General features: G+C 39.8%; 1 protein-coding gene and 1 long non-coding RNA gene across 2 annotated transcripts; one reads left to right on the forward strand and one right to left on the reverse strand.

Annotated features, from left to right (window-relative positions):
• Positions 1–385: 385 nt before the first annotated feature.
• On the reverse strand, positions 386–18250 carry SGPP1 (sphingosine-1-phosphate phosphatase 1). Its single transcript, XM_072428550.1, has 3 exons — positions 17543–18250; positions 6447–6536; positions 386–6055 (listed from the first exon to the last, which is right to left on the reverse strand). Exons 1-3 carry the CDS (start codon positions 18110–18112, stop codon positions 5504–5506), a joined length of 1212 nt encoding a protein of 403 aa, XP_072284651.1. The 5' UTR covers positions 18113–18250; the 3' UTR covers positions 386–5503.
• Positions 18251–20962: 2712 nt separating this feature from the next.
• LOC140341670 (uncharacterized) lies at positions 20963–23537 on the forward strand. Its single transcript, XR_011922931.1, has 3 exons — positions 20963–21148; positions 23075–23211; positions 23292–23537. It is a non-coding gene; the product is annotated as an uncharacterized lncRNA (long non-coding RNA).
• Positions 23538–24419: the final 882 nt, after the last annotated feature.

Consider the following 24419-nt stretch of genomic DNA (forward strand, 5'->3'; position numbering starts at 1 on the left):
TCTTTGACATTGGTTGGAAAGATCTCTTTACTCAACGGCAGACATGGACATACATTGTGGTAAGGAGCCACTGCGTTTTAAACCTATGTCCACCAAGAAAAGATTTGGTTAGAAAAAATATCTTTGTAGGAGGTTGTCTAAAATACATTTTAAGTTGGACCCCTATTTTTTGGAAAAGACCCCATTTATGGATAAGGACTATGCTTTAACTACTTACCTTCCACTGTACTGTTGCCAAGTTTCAAAATGGCTACCTTGCTGGTATCACAGACAGCAGTAAAATGCGCTGACAACTCTCTCACACTTTTACGTAGAAGGAAAATGGTAATGGTTTGTGGACCATTACTATGCAATATATTACCAAAAAAAGGGAGAACTCACTTAATTGTTATGAATGGTTAGCAATTGCTTTAATGCCCCGTACCATGATAAGATTTCTCTTTACACTATGATCTTACAAGTCATATATATATTTATATTTCTGCCTAATTAAGGGCAGGTCAGTGCATTTAATATAATCGTACATCAACATATATTATCATTTACAATAAAAGCATTTTGTATCTTAAAAGACTGCTTTTCCTCGGTGATACAGGGTGAAACATCCAAACAAATATACATGTGAAATAGAACAAGTTCTGTAATTAGCATATTATTAACACTTTGTAAATAGAGAATTGATATAGAAGAATAAATAGATTCTTATTTGGGACACATGAAATGAAAATATTGCTAACTGCTTGGCAGCTGAGTGGAAATGCACAGATAGAATGCACAGATAGAATGCACATGATAGAAATGTTCATTAGAAAAACATTAAAGAAAGGTTCTTTACATTCTCAGCACATAAATGTCTTGGGTACATTCTTGTGAAAAAAAATATAGTTCTAAACACATTCATTAGGATATCACATAAGGAAACATTGAGTTGATGAATAGTACTGTACCAGCTGCTCCAAACTAAAAACAGACTTATTTAGAGTGAACTGAAAAACCAATAGGAATCTATCTGCATTTGACCCCACCATGTAGTAACCCCCTCTGTATTGCAGTCCAAAGACATTCATTTAATACAGAACTGTAAATCCAGATTACAAATATCACTTGCTGGTAAAAATATATTGCATTCTTAAATGACAGCTGTGTCAATTTAGAAAAAAATTACTCTTTAGGAGTAGGCAAGTGGGACTATTGTACCAAATAGTAGGGGTGGAGGTAGGGGGATGCGTGTGTCCTCCCTACTTATTACATAGAGGAAGGAATGAAGCAAATAGGAAATTTCCCTTTACAAGGAAAAGGATAAACTACTGGCTGGAACAAGCCACCACACAATGACGTCATTTTCTAATCAGCTCTACAAGTGCTGAACCTGAACGTAAACTTGTTTTTAAACAATCCACAGAGACTGAAATCAAAAAGAGTACACTGGCCATATATTTAGTAGTTGTAGCAGTTGTTTTACCATTCAAATGTTACAGATATACCAAAATGACAAAAACAATTGAAATGTAAATGCAAATTAAAGCACAGTTGTGGACAACCATTTTGTGAGCCAAAAAACCTGACAAAAATGCATTCTGGTAAAAACTGCCAAAAAAGTACCAATGTCCAAGCAACCTAATGACTGTGTACCAACACAATGGCCCCAATGACAAGGACAAGTATGGGCTCTTTTAAGAAGTAAATTGGATGGTTTAGTGGCCATCTAGTTCCTTGAGTGCTAACATTAACACACCACAAGATCTAAATGGGAGTTGGGCTACTTAACTCATTAAAATCATTGCCTTTGAGAAAAATATCTATTTTTGCCCATCAATAAACATTATCATTACAGGATTGTGTAACATAGATGCTATTCTCTTGTGTGAAGAATAAACATTCAAGAAACCGAACAAGCCCAGTTTAGCATAGGGATGATGCTATTGAAATCCCTACTCTAAACACATTCAGGTTTAAGGACAATTATATTTTTGCCCAACATCCTAGCACACCGATTCTAGTCTGTTGCAAATGAGGTACTGATAACAAGCAGTTAAATCACTAAGCAGCAAATAGATAACTGCTTGTGTGGACCTATACTTCTTCACAGGATAAATGTCTAACCATAATAGGGGGCTGGTAATTGTTTGGCTTTGTGGTGTACTCCTTACAATACAGTGTTCTCCCCAGCCCCTTTTAGCTAGGTGCACCACCCAGCACTTTTCAATAGCCACCCGGCTGTTTTTGGGAGGTTTCTGAAAGTAACAGCTTCTTTCCACTCACTGGTAAAAAAAAAAAGTTCTGAGGAGAATCCTGCAATACATGTGCGTATTATCACCCAGCTTGTGGTTACCCATCCTCAGTTCTATGGACTCGTAACCAACCATCTCCAAAGCCCATCTCTAGGAAAATATTCAAAGAAATTACACCCTAACTGATCATGTAGGAAACATCTGTTATTATGAAGTTATACTCCTATGAATCAGTTGTCTAGGTTCCCTGATATCACAGATTCTATGTCTAGGGCGTCTGTTAGCCTACTGCCACAGAAATATTAAAGACAGCGGGTCCCTGCCTGTTCCCTCTTGCCGATATCATATTGTGGTTCATTAAGAAAAGCACCTCGCCCACACACTGCCAAGTGACATGGACATCCTGCAAAAGACCCTTCTGTTATTAAAAAGAGGAAGACAAAAGGATCAGGGCTGGGGCAGCACATGACTGCTCCTTTGGTCTGGCTATCTACATGATTTTCGGGTAAATAGCTAGAATAAACCACTTTGGAAAAAAACAAAATAACTTTGTAAAAGACCTAGAGGAAAGAAAGTAAGCAGGTAGCATTCTTGTCAGCTGACTGAGCTCACAGTGTGGTTACCACAGCTGTAAAAAAATGAAATGTACAAACTGTGTACAGTGAAAACTGTTGAATGGTTTCTTTATTTTTATGTTCACTTATGTACCGTAATTACGTTGCTCCCAATAATTTCTGATCTAAGTTTAAACAACCATGTTTGTAGTGTGCTTCATGCAATGTAGAGTACAATGCTCCTCAATGCCTTGGCCATATTTTAAAGTGTACAGCACACTGACTGCAAAAGTACATATTCCTAACAAGTACTAAAGAAGCTAAACAAGAAGCCCTCACTGATCTCTGTAGCTGCATGTATGTGAAGTAATTAATCATCAACAGTCTCTAAAGTGTGTGAACACAAATATTTTTTTTTTATCAAAACTGCACTCAAGCAGTGTGAGAAAGTTTGACAAGCATTCTTGAGCATTTGTTAAAACGCCCCACAAAGCAGTTTTGGTGTGGTTGAGCTTCCCTTGCCATATGTTGCAAAGGACCATGGGCCACCTGCTATACTTAAGATCACTTTCAAATGCATTGTAGCCACATCACAACTTGCAGTGCATTTCTATTCAATTCTATGGAAGCAGTTCTGCAGCTGAATGGTCCTAGACACTGAATGTCATGTCCCAAAAACCTAAATGCCACCACACTGCCTGTAAAAGAAGAAAAAACATAGATATTTTAACTGCTCTTAGTCAATGCAGTTAATTTTAGGAATCTATGTGGTGGAAGTTGGTGATCTACTGGGGATTACTGGGTAGTTGTTTTCTGGCAGCCTACAGGCAATGGTGTTTGTTGACAATATAAAGGCTGGCAGGATGCTAAGATTCTGTATCATAGTCAGGTTGAAAAAAGTTAAACCACTAGGGAAATACATAGAAAAGAAATTGTGAATTTTATGCTTCTGTAAATGTTGAAGATGAAATTCTCCACAATGCTTGCAGCTACAGCAGTGAAGGGTTTGTTTTAAAGAACATTTACTGATCATTTGGCATACACAAACCCTTTTTTGTGCAAAGCTTGGGCACTATAAAATCAACTTTTTTTTTAGCCAAGCAGCCTTTTTAAAGGCATGTTTTTAATTTATTATCTGGCCACAAACATGTCTGTCATCTCGTGTCTACAGGTACCTTAAAATTAACTTTTTCTTCACTCTATCTAAAACCTAAAGTGCTGCCCGTTATGTCTCCTCTATGCACAAGATTGACTGGACTTTGCTACAAGAGCTTTAATTTGTGACACAAGCCACCTGCTATCCAATGAATGACTACCTCAGGTCAAGCAGAGGGCTACATAGCAAAGGGTGTGTAATCTTGGATGAATGCACAGATGGAGTTACTTGAAACATAAACAAGATACTGGTAAACAATCTATAAACGTATGGGCTTGTAGGAGGGTTTTTAGTATAAGGCAAAGCAGAGAAAAGTTTCCCTTCAGTAAAACTATCACACTGCAGCTTTGTTCAGACACTGATGGGTTGAACAGTGCCTTCAAGTCTTTGAGATCTTTGCTGACATGAATTGGTCCAACAAAGATGAATAAGGATGTCAAAATACATCTGTTTGTACCCTCAATATAAATGCACTTAGCATATAGTGTACCGTAGTGGGACAACCTCAGAATGCTCAAAGTCAATGAATGATGGACAAGGGATGGACACTGGTAGATGTTCCATCCTGAAAAACCTGGGAATACCTGGGAATACAAACAGTGACAGATAAAAGATAACTGTACACACATGGAGAGGGGAGCTATCCTCCCTTGTCTTGCATAGTGGTCATCCCCGATCATTGTTCTGCCATAAGCTATCCATGAATGACGTCAGGTGACTGCTGTACACATGTCAGATTCTCATCCGAGATAAACATGATTATTTGACGTGTGTACATAGCCTTTAGCAAGACAAAAAAAAGTTTTGCATACACTTCACTTAATTAAAAAATGGTGCAAATGTATCCAAAGCCAAAAATTTTTTTGCTGTTATTTTTTTGGTAGAGTATGGGATGCTTTAAATAATTTATTGTGCAGAATATTCTTTAATTATGGTCACAAGGCAAAACATGGAGTAAAAGGAGATCTCTCCAAAGTAAAGTGAGAAGCCACCCCTGTTACTCTAACAAAAAAAAGGGGGGGGTGGTAGATATTTTTATTATATATTAATTTTATTATTAATAAAACATGATAGGTGGATATTATCTCTGTGTGTTTTTTTTTTTTTTTTTAGACAATACACATTGATTAAAACAGTTGCCCATTCATTCGGCGTGCAAAAATATTTTTCTGGATCACACCATGTTCTGGATGCTTCTCTTTACATCACAGTATACATGGTGTTTGTGATTTTTAGCAAAAGAAAGGCACAATTATCAAGCAGTTTAATACAGTACCTGAATTGGAAAAAAAATTGTTTTTAGAAATTGAAAACAAAAAAAAATACAAGTATACATTAAGCTTCTTATTAGCTGCAATCAGAATGAAAAAGAATGGACCATTTGCAAGCTCTGTTTGGCCTGATTATATAGATACCTGCCCAGCGATGGATCCGAGACCCACGTATAAACGTTTAGGTTTTCCCCTTATACAAAAAAAAGTCATTAGGGGACAAAAAGGTCATCGGAGAGCAACATAACCCTTTCTTTTTTTTGTCATGTCTGTGCTAAAAGGAATCGACCATCATTGAAGCCCCACACACGTGAACAAGTAAGGGACAAAGAATATGACTGAAAATCCAACTACCCCGTAAGTAAGGTATCTGTATGGGAGTTCCACCTCCATTCGTTGTCTTGCCTTTCGGATATCATCACATGGAATACCAAAAACTTTGCAAGCCAGCGGGATGGTGACCATCTTCATGACAGCTCTGATTGGTAACAAGATGACTAACCCGACAACGACCCGTAACAAGGCCTTTGCAAGTAGGTTCACAGTGATAGCCGGAATAATAAAAGGCATTGAAGTAGGCAAAGGTTCCGCCATGAGGCCCAGCATGTAACTGACGTGGGACCCGCAGGCGACTCCAGCTCCGCTGCCGAGGATCTCTGCTGTGTCCCCACGGGAAGTGCTCCATGTGTCAAGTGTAAAGGAGAAAATACCCAGAGCTAGGTGCAGGCTGATGATGATGAGAGGGGAATACTTATAAGTAAGGTTGAAATTGTCAATAATGTCCAGAGCGGGTAGGAAGACTATTAAAATGATAATTGCATATAGGACGCCAGCTACAACATCCTGGTAAAAGAAGAAGAAAAAAAAAACGTATAAGTAAAGCATTCCTAAACAGTAAAAGTCAAACTCCAGGCAGATAACAAAAACACCAATTCATGCAGATATGTGTTCATTAAAGTAGCATGCTGATACAGGAAAAAGAGAAGAATGACAAAGCTTATCGGTCTGCCTCTTCTCCTTATGTCAGGGGTGTCAAACTTTGGCCTGCAACATCCTTTTTTTGGCCCTCAAAGGAATGCTAATTGTGACTTGCAGCTGGCCCGCCTCTGCATTGAAAAAGCGCAGCTACTACAATTCCTGGCATCACTCACGTCTATAGACCAGCAGCCTCTATGCCTATGCGTGGCCCGGCATTGGACTGTTTGCAAGGAAGTAAAAGTGTTTATTGGCTTACCAAAACGGAATGCATTCCCATATAAATACGACTAAGGCACACCAAGGAACACCAGCCCATGGCGAGGAGCAGCCCATAAACAAATGGATACTTGAAAGAAGAAGAAAACAAATTGTCAGTATAACATACTAAAACTTAAAAGGTTTGTAGATAAATAAGTAACGTATAACCTACAATTTCACGTCTGCAAGAGCATTATCTACGGATAATAAATAGAAGCGTTAATAGAGAAACCTCCTACACATCTTCAGAGAACCGGAACATCATTATATTTAGAGGTTCATTTCTAAATGTCTTCACACATGAATTTTACACCTTTTATAATTTGACTCAACCGGAAAATCTGCAAACCTGGGTGAAAGTTGTGTGAATTTGTATATAGACTCCAAAATGTTTTCTGCAGATTCTATTATCAGAATATTTTGCAAACAGAAGCTTCTGGTTTTAAACATTTGGTTCTGAAACTAAAAACCACAAAAGTATGTTAATATATGTAAATATTTACACCCCCCCCCCCAAGATTAACCATGAAACATTTTGAAAATCAACAAGAATAAAATCCTAACACAATACTGCAATGTAATATTTGAAAATTCTATCTATCTATCCTAGGTTTTTCCCCTCCCAGTAATCACTACAACACACTGCTTCTGATAGGTGGTTCTGTTGAGATAGACAGGGTTCAATGGCCATCAAAAGACTTCTGAGGATGTCCTGGACCTGCTATTGCAGCAGGGTGGCTGCATACGGATAAGTATGTACCATATTCTGCAAGTATTCTATGTATATATAGCAGAAGCTCACCACCCACCAAGTTTAGTTCTGCTTTAAGGCTACGTACACACGCTCAATAATTGTCGTAATAAAGGATCTTTTAACAATCCTTTCCAACTACAAAAGACTGAACGAGCTTCGTACATACAGCAATGTTCTGCTTTATGGAGAGGGGAGGGGGAAGAACGACAGAACAGCCCCCCACTGCGATTTCTCCTCTTCACTTGTATTACGATCGCTTCTTGTTCGTGGAGCCGCCAGGACGGATCCATAAACAACGTTGGACGAGCTGCCACTTCTTGGGCTACGTACACACATCAGATTCTCGTCCTATACCAACCCTGAGGCGAGAATCACCTGAGGTGTACATAGAAGAAGCGGCAGCAGGGGCTGATGTGTTGCTATTATATGTACATGCAGATGACAATATAAAGGCGTCTGTATAAATTTACATGACTCCTTTATGGGTCAGAATCTTCATACAAATTTTGACCCTGAATATTGCCTGAGCAATGGTAGTGATCGTACGGACTTTCTGAGAAAAAATGGGGATAAATAGGTATTGTGAGAAACATTAACATGTATAGCATTTGCTCTTACAAATGACTTTTTTGCAGGCAATTACCATAGAGGATAAATATATCTGACTGCTGGTACATGCAGCTATATAATTAAGGAACATTTTATCTACTTTAAATGTATGTATACCCATCTGTATGACAGTACCAATGCTTTATTATATACCAGCCCCCAGAAGAGCCTACAATCTAGCATTATTTTTGCAAACCACACCAACGTATTCTCATTTTTGTCAGTGTTCCTCCAATAATCCAATAACATGTCTGAGTACATGACCTTGACACTTATTGCCTGAAAAGAAAAATTCAGTGGATTGTCTCCATTACCATCCCTCCACCTATTTAAAGTTCTGGAATCTGTGTCCAGAATTGATTAGAAAGTGTTTGAGCTGGCAGGAGAATGGCACACTACAATCAGTTGGGGAATTGCCAAAAATTTGAGATTATGTCGTCTCTGCCAGAATTGTGAATCATCCAACTGGCTTTTAAAGTTTTATCTTTTAACAACTAAAAAAACAATTCTAATATTTTATATAATAATAATATTTTATAACTACTGTAAAAATAAAAAGTGGACCTGTCACTGGAAGACAAAAAAAGCAACACAAGCTGTCCATAGAACACAATATAATGTATCTGCCCTTATCAAATTCACTGTAATACTAAACTTAATACTAAATAAAGCTCTAACATATTATACAGCGCTGTATAATAAAACACAGCAATGCACTTCACCTCTGGAGCCCAGGGATATCCCAATAACTAATTTTGTGAAGTCAATATTTATACAGAGTAAACGGTGGGGCTTAAGGAGCAGTTTAAGGAATTGTATGACATTGTCTGCAAGAATGTTAATACCTCAAACACAGAGTCAATGTTAGCTGGCAGAACTTATATATAAATATAAATATATTAGTTCCCTAAGGCTTCATGCAAACATGTAAATACACAAGTATGAGTTTTTCAGCCTGCCAAAAAGTATTTATGTACATCTATTCCTCCAAATTACACAACCCTACCACACAGAAGAGCCAATTTGGTGGCCTGACTTTTCAGTGCTGCTGTCTCATGTCTTATGGTTAGGTTACCTTCTTGTCCCTAGGACTGGACAGAAAAGGAGCAGAAGCAGACTCATGAGAGAATTCTTCTACTCTTTCACCTCAGCAACGTGTTCCTTCTCACACATCTGGTCCCTATTTCTACCATCTCTCTCCCGGTTTGTGTTGTGTACAGAGGAGAACAATAGCTATGTTTAGAAGATAACAATGGGTTAAAGTGGAGCTCTAGTACTAACCCTACTTATTTAAAAATAGGATTTACTTATTTTTTTCACATTCATCTGTGTGCTTTTATTTTATGTTTTCTTTTATATTGTGCATGCAGTTCTGCTATTACCACAAACAGAAAATAAGGGGGTCTTCCAATGGCGGGTTGGTATGCTACATTCACAGGTGAATGCTAAAAGCAGGTTTTCTAAACACATTTAATTGAGCCAACAATTCACATTTACACAACAAAGACAGCTTTGTTCTTTCATGCACATCCACTGCAAAAATGACAAAACAATCATTCATTAGTGGCAGGGTTAGTAGGGTTACAATTCTGGGAAAGCAGAAAGCAACCGGCCACAAAATTAATTACACAGTTATTGTAAATGCACTTATCTAAAAGCTCTTTATGTGAAACAACAATTCTTAAGAAAATGTTTATCAGTACAGAATATATTGAAGATGTACGATACATATACAGAAACTAAATCTTCAGACATGTAATTAAATTTACTATCCAGACATGGACGAAACTTCCTACTGTCATTGTTTTGCACCCTTGTTGAATCTTGTGGCAGCACAGAACAGAACACATGGCACAGACTAACAGATGGTGATGATTCATTACACGTTTACCTAAACTACCAACAACTTTTTAATTACATTGGATGAATATCAAATGCTGCACTCTCATTAAGCATAATCTAAACGAGACGTGGAAACTCTTGGTTCCCCATAAATAAGTAATGTGAACGTGAGACTTATGCAACTGTTGCAATTTCCGCACAGAAGGAGGTATGGTGGGGAACTGCTTTGTGCTGTGGATAGGAGAGGTGCATAGCTCAGATATAAAAAGGAAAACCACACACATATGGCAATGAAGAATAAGGAAGCAACCAAAGCAAGACCAAGTTGTGAAATAAAAGCACAGACCTAAGGCACACATGTAAAGTGCCTGAGTACACATGTAAACTTTTTGTGTAAGATAGTGACAGATGAACGAACAAATGCTGTACACACCGCCATTTTATTCTATCAAGTAGGTAGGACGAGTGAGCAACACCTCGCTGTGCAATCCTCATTTGCCTTGCATAGAGATCATTCCAGATCATCGTTCTTGGATCCATCTCAACATGATAGATTCTCACCCGAGATGAGCATTACCATTCGTCTCGGGCGAGGATCATCTGATGTGTGTACATGCCTAAGACCCAAGCAGTGTTTGTGTTTGTAGCTTTGCTTTAAAATGGGACCTATGCTTTAAGCCCAAAATGCACAACATTTTAGGGAGACCGCATGTACTGCTCCTAGAAAGGTAAGTCTCAAGCTGGTCTGTACTTTTTTTCATCCTTAAATAAATTACCTCTCAATTATATCTTAAGAGACTTGGAAGATGGAGCTCAGTGGGACAATCCCTTTCATTCATAAACATTTAAACTTTCTCCCTCAAGCACTCTACATTCCTTTCTAGGCTAGGAATTAAGGTTATCAATGTCCTTTAGTGTTCTTAGAGAATAATGTTCAACCTTTATCCACCCCTTTGCTAGTTTTCTCTGTTCCTCAAAATTCCTCATTTAAATCCACTCTCACTTGCAATCTGTATAGGATAACCGCTGTGAAAGATATTATTAATTTACCTCTTAGAGCCACCAGCCAACAATTGACATCAATGGTGGATCTCAACTGAAAAGCTGTGGTGCCAAGTCTCCAAGGACAGCAGGGAACTGGGATTGATCCTAAAAATGTTGTCCATATGCCAGCTATGACACAGTTATTACATACAAGCTGGAAGCTTTATTGAAAAAATAATTCTTTAGCCTACAGATGGAACTGTAATTGGATGAAGACTATGTTCCACTGTTAAATATTGTATGTGTGAGGTTCAATTACAGTATTAAAAAACATTTAAACAAATCAGACAGACATGGTTCACTGCAATCACCATCAGTAATGGATTGCATGCACACAGGAAGTGTCTGAGGTTGGCTAGCAGCAGGTACAAACAGTACAAAGCGCTTTATGAAACAAAGCAACTATGAGTTTGTGTAATATACTACATAAGAGAAATCTTTTAGAACTTGTCCATACATAAATGTTTTATTTATTGCACTGCTCCATTTCAGAACATAAAGAGAGGCATCAGACTAGTGCCAAACAGACATAGCATCCCTAATGGCAATTATCTGAAATTCTTCATTCTAATCAGAATGCACTTGCACAGCTATTAGGATTTTCTGCAAACAGACAAGTGGTTTACAAAGATGCAACAAAAAAGAAATGGGAAAGACACAAAATATACTTTGTCTTTTCAGTCCCTGCATCTCTTTTTGCTGGATGCCTGTGTGGAACAGATAAGGCTTTTTCCATTCTCAGATGTAATTCCCAAAAGATGAATACTAACAGTATTATAACTATTCTACATTCTGTTTCTCATTCTAATTAAGATAAAACATGACATAGGACAAGCTGTGGGCAACAAAGTCTGTTGGTACAAAGCTATATATAGCTAAATAAACAGATTTCTTACAACACTGGAAGCTAACATGTCCTGGATACATCACCGAATGCGTCTACATTGAAATATTTGTACGTAATATCTTGGGAGTTTCTGTCCTACACCATAGAACAGCACGTTCACCGTAAAAACATCTTTTCTCCACATGTATGGAGGAATCTGTATTCACTGACCCTTTTTTAATTTTTATTTCTTTTTGAGGGGGTTACAGTAAGCAAAGTGGTATATACCACCAACATGGCACATCAACTGTCTTCATGGTGTGAATGTCTATACACATTCACTGACAGATGAAGAAGGCACAGTAAATGCTGGTTGTGTGAGGGTGTGATAAGCAAATCTCAAACAGACCGTGCTAATGTTCCATACAAGGTTCACTGAACCCTGAAGAAAAAAATCTGGATGTGCCATGGTAGTGGATATTCCAATGCAAGCAGACAATTTCTTTTCTTTTCAAATGCAAAGCACTGCTTATGGCAAGCAGATATAGCACTCAAGAAATCTACGGACACAGGGCTCATGGTTAGCTATAGTCAACAGAAAAATGACTTTTGGGACGTCCTAGTAAAGTTTTTCTAAGCGTTTTATGGAACCTTAGGGCTCCTCCAGAGGCTACTACGGCTTCCTTGAGCAATGAGCAATTTGTACCTCTCAGATCAGTTACCACTGACACCAATGCTTTTTTTGGCTATCTGTAAGGTGATATTCTTCTCATTGTCCAGCAATGTAAGAGGCATTATGACCACCAAGCTAATATACTGTGAGCTGTGGATATAATAATTATATCAGGGGTCCCCTGAACACCTGGAAGTTTGTTCAAGAATTCCCCCATGTCAAAAAAGGCTGCCCTAGAAACATGTGTACAAAAACCCTAACAGGTATAAACGAGCTCTTCATATTTAGGCTTTTGGGAAGCCTTTAGACAGACAGAACTACAGGGGGAAGGACTACTTATAACTAATGTAGCACAAGAATAACAAAAGCTCTCTGTATTTTGTCTGACAATCTACAGCAAAGGTCAGAATGCAGCAGACTCTATGACTGGATAAACTATCAGCGTCCTACACACCCTTATCATATAAAGAAGGAAAGACCAGTGGAATGATGAACACTGAAGCTGTGCAGAAATCCTTTTTTAAACAGATTGAACCATGTGACAATCATGGGTAAAGGTCACTGGGTGAGACACCTTATCTCCCGTGAAATGCTGACTGTCAAATGTAATATCCGGTGGGATGGAAAGCATTTTCTGAAATATACAGCTTGCAACATACTGTAGTATTCTGTTAGATACAGCTGTGGTATCAAAACTTATACAATGGTTCTCTCCCTATTTTTGGACATCATAAAAACACTTAGTATTGCTTTGGTAAGCCTGTGAACTAAGCCTATGGCTGGGATGCTTTATGTAGCAGTCATATGTGATCCCTAACATTAAGTGTGGCAATTCAGTGGACCCAGCTGGAAAATATTTGAACGCTGGTACATTAGGGACCAGTACAGAAATTGGGTCAACCCAGCAGCTAGCAAGGTGCCAACAGATGGATGACACTTGGGATGCCTGTTCCTACTGCTTGTGTGAACATAGCACACGTATTCATCCCCACTCATGTGATTGTTCAGTTATAACAGCAAAAAGTCAAAATGTAAGCATCTTTAAATCGGTCTGGTATGATTTGTTCACACCCATGAAAGGGACAAAGAACACCTCTAACTTTCTGTATTCTAATTTTAATACTGCATGACAGTATATGTCATACAATCTACATAAACTCATAAAATAAGGTTTAGATTACAATCACAGTACTGTACACACTACTTCAGTGTGGATCTGAACTCAAAATGTAGAGATATGCAAGAAAGAAACAATTAGATTCTTCTTAAAAATAGAAATGCATATCCTATGCTGCTGATATTTTAGGAGTTTTTTTTTTCTTCAATGCTACAATTGTGACAAATGCAGAGGACAATGTGTACATTGTAAGCATAACACTAGCATTAGATTTATTGACGAGATTACAAAGTACCAATGACTTACGAGATAGCAATGGATACTTATTTGAAAGACACTCCATTATCTTGCCTACTAAAAAAGCATCCAGATCTCCCAATGTAATTTGTTTATTTTTGTGTCATTTTATTTAATATTGAAGATCTTTTAAAAATATTATTTAAAAATTGTAGTATCGTTTTTGCACCATTTGTTTTTTTTTTTCTCGGGGGGGGGGGGATTCGGTCTGGATTTGGTTAGAAGAGACCATTTGTCTCCCCACCCCATGCAGCAATTTATTATCATAGGTTCATAGGAGGTTCTAACAAAGAAGTGGAGATGCACTTCCCCAAAATTGATTCCATGCTTTGCCGAATTTCCAAAGAAATCAATGACATTCCACCATATAGCTAATTCTGCTGGATTGTGTCTAAATGGATTCACCCGCTAAGCATTCTCCCCCCTTAATTCTCCACTGAAATCAATTATAATGCATTTGGACGTCAGTAATTCCACTCATCACTACTTCTAACTTTTATCCCACTCAAAACAAACAAAAGCAAAATTTGCTTTCAGGTCATCAAAGGGTTTCTTAAACAAAAAACAATTCTCTATTCAACTTGCCCCTCACCACTCATTTCCAACTCGTGGGCTTTTTCACAGAACTCAATCATCTGATTACATATGAATTGATGAAAACAACATCCAAGGAAGTGGTACTTGTTAATAGTAAACACGCTGAGCATGAAAAATTGTTGTGATTCTAAAAAAAAATCATCATGGCAACCCTAAATGTTCCCAGCACATTTATCAGTCTTTGGCCTTTATACTCATGTATAAACATTCTGCTTGCCAATTGAATTTTTATCAATTGCAAGAAAATCAGCTGTACAATAAACCAGTATGGGTATGAACTGTATTCTACTTGCTAAAGGGCATAAATTGCGGAGTTGGCACTGCAATTAACTTTGGGCAAAATTATAGACTATATTTAGTAACAATATTTAGTAAACACACATCACTAGACATGACGGTGCAAAATTAAACCATGCAGATGCACTCAACCATGCAATAAACATACCTAAACTCAGAATTCTCACTTTACATAAAAGGGTAGACAACCCTTTTATTTAAAGTAAAAATTCTGAAAATTCTTTTTGTTAGTGTTTTGTTTTTTTGTAACTGCCATATCATTTTTTTTAAAGGGTGCAACACTTCCCCTCTTAATTCATGCGCAGTCCTTTCATCAACAGCGAAAAAAAATAGTTTTTCCCAATCTACATAAACCAATCTCGCGCCTGCACAGTACAAGATCAGGTGACGTAGGAAGAAGAATGCAGAAGAAGAAAGGAGAATATGGCAATGCCTGTGACTCCCTCTGTGCCGGGCCAAAGACGGATACCGGGACGACGCAGGACACGATGGAAGAAATGTTGGGTTTACTTCCGCTTTAAGTGGTGGAAATACACTAGCAGCTTAAAGATCAGGATTCAGTGATAAGGTGGACCACCATCCCTTCTCCCTGCCACAGCAAAAAATACAAACAAGTATATTTAATTTCCACTATCATATAGGCACAAGGCTGTGGAAATTACAAAGGCTCAAAGGAGTCTAGCACATCCTGGGACTACCAGTTGACCAAAATGTTAATTTGCTATCCAGTTTCTGCACTACAAATCAATATTGCACCTTTGTGTGGAGAAATGAGTTACATTAGGATTCTGGATACCTTAAATACAACTTCTCAGGCTCACATCACACAACATAGTAGTTAAGACCAATATTCTATACACATTCCATCCTGTGAATTGCCTGGCCCAAGATTCTGAACTAGCACTCTGAAATCTCACTAACATACAAAAGTGACACACACACACACACACACTCTCTCTCACACACACTCTCTCTCTCACACACACTCTCTCTCTCACACTCTCTCTCTCACACTCTCTCTCTCACACTCTCTCTCTCACACTCTCTCTCTCACACTCTCTCTCTCACACACACACACTCTTTCTTTCCCAGCCATCCACCCTGTTCTCAGATTCTGAGCAGGTACTCAATGTCTACTAACCTACAGTAGTGCTCATGGGTGGAAAAACTCGAGAGGAACATGTGGTACAGCTCAGAAGATAGTCCTCTGGCACCTTTCTTAGATGGCATAACATTCTGAATTTCCGCTCAATTAGAGAAGTGTCCTCTAAAAAGGAGGAACTGAATGAGAATAACATTGTCCAGATCTTAAACAATAACACAAAATTCTGATCTGGCACAGATCTGAGTGACTGATATCTTGCAGCTTCCATAGTTCTGAATTCAGAAGGTGAATCTGGCCCCTATTAACGTCAGATGCTCTGTAATATTATTCTAAGCTGGTACTTCATTTCTGCTAACCTATAGAACACCACCCCCTTCGCATCAGGAATAGAAGGACTACACAGACTCACAAGGTGCAGATGGAAGACTCCTGACACCACATGTAACTGAAATATAAAACTAACTCTATATACTATTATAATAGTCTTAAATGTGTTTGTGAATCTGTAACATAGAAAGGTGACCCCTGAGTACCTGAGCGGACCTCAATCTGTTCTAATCAAGTAGACCTCCTGGCATCATCTTAACTGTCATCAGTCCTGGATCAAGAGTGTGAATTAGTGTTCTGAATCTATAACAGCATACACAGATGACTGCATAGCAGAAGACGTCTGGTACCTTCTTACCCACAATCACTCCTGAACTGGTGTTCTGAATCGATAATAGTGTACATAGGTAACCCCAAATTGGAGGACCTCGATCAGCTCTGATCAGATGTACCAGGCACAATCTTAATAAGCATGACTCCAAGAGCAAAAAGTGACAATCTTACCCACCACCTGTTCTGGGTCAATGGTCTGCAATCTATATTAGCATACATAGGCAAGTATTGAACTTCGAACAGCTCTGACCTGGAGTAACATCTGGAACTTCCTTACCCACCATCAGGCCTGGGCTAGTGTTCTGAATCTATAACAGTGAGGTGACCCTATTGTGAAGGACCTTGACCATGAGTGACATCTGGCACCTTCTTACCCACCATCATTCCTGCACCAATATTCTAAATCTATAATAGCATACATTGATGACCCCATAGTTGAGGGCCTCTAGCAGTTCTGACCATGAGGAACCTCTGGCACTTTTATGACCACTGTGAGTCCTGGACTAATAGTCTCAACTGGTGTTCTGAATCAATATTAGCATACATAGATGACCCCATAGTGCAGCACCCCTATCAATTCTGACCAGGGATATCTGGAACCTTTTTAACTATCATCAATACTGAACCTAATAATAATAATAATAATAATAGTCTGAATTGGTGTTCTGATTCTATAATAGCATAGGTAGGTGATCCTATAGGGGAGGACTTCCAGCGGATCTGACCATGAGGAACCTCTGGCACTTTCCTAACTACTATCAGTTCAGGACCAATTCTAAACAGGTGTTATGGAATCTATAACAAAATATATTGGTGACCCCATAGTAGAGGATGTCCAGCGGCTCTGACTATGAGGAACTTTCGGCACATTCCTACCCACCATCAGTCCTGGACCAAAAGTTTGAATTGGTGTTTGGAATCTATAATGAAGAAGTGACCCCATAGTGGATGGCCACTGGCAGCCTACTACCCCCCATCAGCCCTGGACCAATAATCTAAATTGGGGTGACCCTATTATGGAGGACCTCTAGCCGCTATAACCATGTGGGACCTCTGGCATCTTCCTACCCCCCACCAGCCCTAGACCAGTGACATGTTTTCTGATTCTAACATGGCATACATTGGTGACCCCATGGCAGAGAATCAGTTTTGCCCATGTGGCACCTTACAACCATCAGTGCGGACTAATAATTGTTGTGGCTGAATATTGTAATAATTGGTCACCCCATAGTGGATGAGTTGTGCCCATGGGTTACCTCCAGCACCATCTTACCTGCCATCTGCCCAGGGAGAGCAGCAGGAGCGCGAGGGGGATGGCGGTGCCGGACATGGCATGGGTGGATGGCATGCCGTACTCGGAGTTATAGAAGACCTCCAGCTTGATGACCGGCGGGGAGGGTGGCCGGGGCCAGCGGATGACATCCTTGGTGCACTGGCCCAGATACATGACCCAAACCCAAATGACGATCACCCTCCGGCCCACGTACGGGTCCACATTCCAGATCCAGAAGGGGAAGAAGGAGATGTAGAAGAGCTCGTTGCCCAGCTCGGTACCGATAGTGAACAGGTAATAGAGCAGCCGGTTCTTTATAATGAATTGCTGGCCCTCCTCTCCTGTCAGAGAGTTCCTCCGCTGCGCCTGCTTCTCCTCACCCCGCCGCCGGATGGCAGTACCGTTCTCCACCCCATTGGGGTGACATTCCGTCTTCTTCTCTTCTTCTTTCTCCTTTGGCGGCCTCTGCACCCCGCACAGCTGCTGGAAGGCGGCCACCTTCTCCGGGTCCTGTAAGGAGTGAGAGAGCTGCTGCAGCCCGGTAAAAGCCGCCGCTATCGCGCCCCGCATCCTGCCGGCTGTACGTCCAGCCCGCCCGCCGGGCTCAATCTCAGCAGCGGCTCCGGCCTCGCCACACAGCAGACAGTGACTGGAGGAGGGGGCGGGTCCTGCCCGGGACTGGTCACGTGATTGGGCGTGGCTATCTGCTCCAAGTACCTCAGATTGTGAGTCGAGGCTCTGACAGCGTTGTCAAAGAAACCAATGACAGTGCTGTGAATATTGTTGTCAATCTGTAAAATAAGTGTCAGCCGTCACTGAGGTGTCAGAGAACTTCAACATTTGTCCCTGAACTGACTCCCTGATAATAAAATACCCTTTTGTATGGCACTTCATGTCCAAGCACCACAGATTTCCCCGCCCCTGCTGAGCAGAAATGCTTCATACCACCCCAGAGCACCAAATATGCACCTTCACAAACCACCAATGCCCCTTGACAGACCCTAGTGACACAAATGCATCCTTCCCTCACCACTGACTACCAAGTTTAGGACATTCTATCACCCATGTATACTAACACCAACACTGCTGAGAATTAAATATTAATTTTTTTATTATTATTAATATTAAACAGGATTTATATAGCGCCAACATATTATGCAGTGCTGTACATTAAATAGGGGTTGCAAATCACAAATGAATACAGACAGTGACACTGGAGGAGAGAACCCTGACCCAAAGAGCTTACAATGTATACTAACATCAACACTGCTGGGAATTAAATATTATATCTACCGTCAATAATTCTGGGGTTATAATCAGGAATTAACTGCACCAATGTATTTTTTTTTATTATTGTATCCACTGACATCAATAATGGAGATTATTAAATTAAACTAAACCCAGGATGAAGCACTTGTCCACATTCCAGAGACAGGCGCCGCCATCTTGCTTCTCCTCTTCTGCCATTTTCCAATCTCCGGTCATCTTGACTGGCAGTGCCAGGATTATGTAATTCCCATGCAGGGCCAAAGGAGTTCATTTATCCTGGCATACGCAAAGAAAGCCAGGAATACCAAGTTTCCCAGGCAACCCACCCCTGAGTTGTCTCCCTCAGTCCTGTATAAGGTTTCATGCTGCCTGTTGGCCATCTCGTCATGGATGGCTGACAGATTTCAAAAACTCAACCTGGATAAAACAGAACTCATCACCCCCCACATTCTAAATCTCCCCCTGACATATTCCTAACTGTTAACAACACTGTTATTCAGCCCTCCCCTCAGACACATTGTCTTGGCGTCACCTTTGATTCTGCCTCTCATTTACTCCGCATATTCAGAACATTTCCAGGTCCTGCTCAACATCTCAAAAATCTTCCCCTAGCTGTCTCAGAGATCTCCAAACTCCTTGTACACACTTTTATCTTGTCTCGTCTGGACTACTGTAACCTCCTCCTCTCTGGTATTCCACTAACCCGACTCATCATTAACAGCTATATCTCTCACATGGCCACCTGGATATGCTATGGCCACTAGGAGTGGCATTTTTACTGCTATTACCATTTTAATATATAAATGCATTTCGCATTGAGTCATTCAGCCCACAACCATCATGGCTCCCACCAACGACCTTTTCCTTATCATCATGGCCGCCCTCCTTTGTCCTTAAGCACAAGATAGCTAGCAAAAGCAAATCCTGCACTGGCCCTTAGTATAATGAGTGAATATCAGTCTGTGCTCTTCCATCTATAGATGAACTGGTGTCGCTCTAGGTTGTGTACGTAAATCATGGAGCTCAACGTAGAAATGCCAAATTATTTCCATTCTGTGACTACAAGCGCAACTTAACCCAACATAGAAAAAGGTAAATTCTTGAAGTGAACATAAACTTACTAAACAACTTACTAGGAGTTTTTTTTGCAAAAGAAATCTCTTTTACCAGAAATCTTCTCTCTGGGTCCTGGTGGCTTTTTTTTTTTTTTTTCCTACACTGCATGGTATAGAGCCCAGCTTTCTATGTGGCAACACTGAGTATAGACCCAGACACCAGGACATCTCCACATACACAGTTACATCATCAATGGCCGTCAAATGGCTGAAGAAAATCACTATGGACTTGGAAATCCATGGTGGAATCAGTGACAAAGATAATGGTTTTGGTGAACTACAGGTTCCTGCAGGGCACCTACAAAAAGATAAGTGTGCCATAATCAGAAACTATGCTGTAGACACTTACTGATTGTGTAAACAAGGATTTAGGTCCACTTTAAGGCAGTTATATTAATTAGCGTATATTATGGGTATTACCTTTGGATCTGAACTCAACATAATCAAAAACAAATTGTTCCTGCACCTATTCACACAGCCAGGACCTCTCACACCTTTTCGATATTCATAAATAGATTGAGATCAAACAGATGTTCACCACCTTCTTCCTGCTTCCCCAATGCAGGCACATGGTTTCAATTGAAATGCTGGGAAATATAATCTGGCATCTATTGTTGTTACTTCTTTGGGTGTCACATGGCGACCATCTGAGTGACCCTCTAACAGTGTACAAGCACACTTGGCCCATGAATAAGATATCTTGTTCAGCACTTTACTTCTGTACCTGTTTGCATTCACTTATCAGCCTGCTTCCAATTAAAATTTTCCTTTCACAATTTTGGATTTTGTTGGACTTTAAATGACTGATGACCTGAAATGCAATCCTACCAGGGCCATTAATTACAAAGAATGTACCCAACCACCATATTATGTGTTTTAGATGGAGATTATTTTTTGTAATTAGTGCTTTTGTTTTCTATTCTGACTTTCATTCACATCTCACAGGTCACACAGAGAAAATAATGTTATGTGCCCAGGAGATAAATGGTGTTAACTGGAACTGTTAATTATATGTTTCTGTGTTTTCCAGCCCAGGCTTGCCATTATCATTGTGTTCATGTTCCTTCAAGCAATTCTATAAATGCTGTAGGGGATGGAGAATGGTGGAGCGGAGATCAGGTTTCCATATTTTCCTTCTGCACAGTGCAGATGCGGGCTGCAGTGATGATGTCTGACAAGGCCAAAACAGCTTTGTGCAGTTTGGAGTGGATGGCCCTGTTTGGTGAGGCTGTGTTTGTTCTATAAATGCAAAGTTGGCCCTTTGCCATACAAATGATTTACAGCTGCACACTTCCAGTCCTAGGATGACAATGATCCTTCACCTTTCTGTTTTGTCTATAACATAGAATGGCATGGTTCTGCACACATAATCACTTATTGATCTGTTGTGATTGCAATAGTTTAGTGGAGTGCTTTTTGGTTTCTTTTGGCCAGTCTCACGTTAACCTAACAGGTTATACTGGTTATACTCATGGCATTACAACATCCATAAGGTAATGGGCACTCTTTGACTTTGCCCCTAGACAATGCTGGCTGACCACTGTTGCTGTTAACAATCATTACATGCATTTGCATGTTGCAGTGTTGAATGTCATACCAATACACCATGGGGGGGGGTTCACATCTGTGTGGAGTGGCAACACAAGGTAAAGCTTGTTACAAATGTTGGTGCATTTTGATAGACATCCCAACACATCTTGCTGGTGTACATAGGCATAGGCATAGGTAAAGAAAAAAGAAAAGTTCACACTTGCCATGTGGTAGGTAGCCCAGCTGAAGCACACAGTACAATGCACATCTATGTGGCTTTAGGGGCCGCATTTATGTAGGCCCAGCCTAAGGCAACTCAGCTTTACCACACATGTCCTCCAGCAAACCACCACAGGAATGCACTACAAGATTGTATGTTCCAAAAAGAGGGACAACTGAGGAGGAAAGGGGGGGAAAGGGACTTGGATCTGAAAGTGAAACAGTCCCCTATATCAGGAACAGTTGGTCACAAGGTCCAAAACAAAGATGAAATGCAGTGATATCACCATCATGGAAACTCTAGGGCATAGGAAAGTTGGTGAGTGGTTCAGCGTTTCAGCTTGGATAAACTTGGATGTATCAGAAATTCTTCGAAGTAAGGGCTTGTTCACACTCGCACTGGAAAATGGCATGAATGGTCACTCCTGTGTTACCCCTAGGTGCACTGCTGCTGTGCACGCAGGAGCAGCGGACTGCACGACAGGTAATCATGGCATAATCTTCCACAGCCATGTGCAAAACATGGTTCCTATTTAACAGAATGGGAGTGGCTTGGACCATGGTTCAGGCCCCAACACAACACTGCAGTTCACCGCAGGCCATATTTCTGTTGATGGAATAAATGTTCTGTTGATGGATAAACATTCACCTCTAGTAATCACTTGTTCAGTTTTCTAGATATGGTGCCTCAGATATTTAATCTCAAAGTGAGTTCAAGTAACCTTCACTTATCATCTACCTTTTTATCTGAGAGGGCTAGAAGAATGTCTGGTGCAATGTATGTGCTTTATGTAATGGAGTTTATGTCACACACTGATAAAAAGTAATATACAGCATTACACAAAGGTGAGAGGGCTCCAATACAAGCCATGTACTCACTGTATAAGAATGTCCAGGAAGTTTAATGTAACTAAATGTTTTATTAAGGGAAAACTTCAGTTGGAATAAGAAATTGCATAATATCACAAGTGTGCGTACAACTGTATCACTTTGATCGCTTTGCCAAGAGCTAAAAAATTGGGTTGATTTACTAAAGAAGTTTGGACTGATGACTTAGCTTAGTAAATGAGAAGAAGCTCTGCTGACTTACCTCTCTAATCACATGTAAGCAAAATCATGTTTTTGGTATTATGATTTGATGTTCACCACATTCAGTATTATACATTCATGTATCCCATGCAACAAGATAATTGACTTTGCGAAGAAAACACCCTAAACTTCTTTATTAAGTCAACAACATTACTTACTTACTGTTGTCCAGACCTAATATTTAAAGTGCCATTTACATGTTTACTCTCTTCCTGTACCATATATGATTAGTGAAGTTAATATTCCAATATGTAAACATTCCAATATGTAAATATTGCTTTACTAAAAGGCTGTTTTATTTCCTTTCAAGGGGTTTTTCACCTACCTTAGTAAATGAGATGAAGCTTTGCTAACTTCAATTATCCAATGACGAGCAAGGAAAAATCTTGGTTTTTAGATATCCATGCATGTGATTGGTTATTCTTTGCAAGGCAAACATTTACCTTGGTAAGTGAACAACCTAAAATCCTTTAGTAAATCAGTCCTTATATGTCTATCAGGGAATGGACCTTTTTTTTGTTTCTTAGGCACTCCAGCAGTGAGACATCAACACCAACTATTCCCAGTTCTGCCAAACTTCTGCCAGTACACTTCAGATTACGATGTCCCCCTTCTGTTCTGCAGGTGGGAGTAATAAAATAATTGTACAGTCTTTCTGTAAGAAAGTACCCTTAAAGACAACTGATAGATTATGCAAGCTTTTATTTCAGATTTGGTTATAAAAAAACCTTGCTTGGTTGGTGTTTTGATTCTCTGCCTATAATAATGTTAATAAAGAGGATTTATATAGCACCAACATATTATGCAGCGTTGTACATTAAATAGGGGTTTCAAATGACAGACAGATACAGACAGTGACACAGGAGGAGGAGATGACCCTGCCCCAAAGAGCTTACAATCTAAGAGGTGGGGGAAGTATCACACAATAGGAGGGGAGATATGGAGTGGTGTGAAGTAGTATGGGTTCCAAAAGACAGAAGAATATTTGTAGGCATGTTTGAAAAAATGGGTTTTGAGTGCTCCTTAAATGAACAGAAAGTAAGAGCAAGCCGATTAGGACGAGGAAGATCATTCCAGAATCCCTGGCTCAGAATGAGAACGCAGCTCAGGTGTTCGGCTAATTGCCACCCAGTTATCTGCATGTTTGTTTCCTGTGTGTGATTGCAACTACTGACACCAAAAGATAATCTTTAGATTGGGACAATTCTCTAGTATGAGTTCAGCAATGGTGGCTTCCATCATCTCTGAGCAATAAGCCCTTTTAAAATGCCCATTCACATTTTTCAGGGCCGGATGCACTTTCCAATAAATCAAATTGCATTGCATGTCATATGCAACAAGTTACACATATTAATGCCTGTCCAGTGACATGTTATGTTACATTTACTGTGTTTCCATTCTTTTCAATGGATAAAACATGTACTGGTTACCTTGTATAACAGACAGATGTAAATGGACCTTTCATTATCACATTATTACAGGTGAAGCAGCCACTACAGCAACCTTCCTTGATCTTTATAACATGGGGGAATCCTTAAAATAACGTTTGGGTCTTCAGGGAACCCCTTCTATAATTACTATATCCACAGCCCACAGTACATTAGTATGGCAGTCAGTAGGAAGAATGCCTCTTATATTGCCGGCCATTGGGAAGA

The sequence above is a fragment of the Pyxicephalus adspersus genome, chromosome 12 (genome assembly GCF_032062135.1).
Source record: "Pyxicephalus adspersus chromosome 12, UCB_Pads_2.0, whole genome shotgun sequence".
Taxonomy (NCBI): Eukaryota; Metazoa; Chordata; class Amphibia; order Anura; family Pyxicephalidae; genus Pyxicephalus; species Pyxicephalus adspersus.

Coding starts and splice junctions, on each gene's coding strand:
- SGPP1 (XM_072428550.1), bottom strand. CDS start 18,112: ATGCGGGGCGCGATAGCGGCGGCTTTTACCGGGCTGCAGCAGCTCTCT. Junction 6,537..17,542: donor TCTCCCTGGGCAGATGGCAG/GTAAGATGGTGC, acceptor TCTTCTTTCAAG/TATCCATTTGTTTATGGGCT. Junction 6,056..6,446: donor TGGGAATGCATTCCGTTTTG/GTAAGCCAATAA, acceptor TTCTTTTACCAG/GATGTTGTAGCTGGCGTCCT.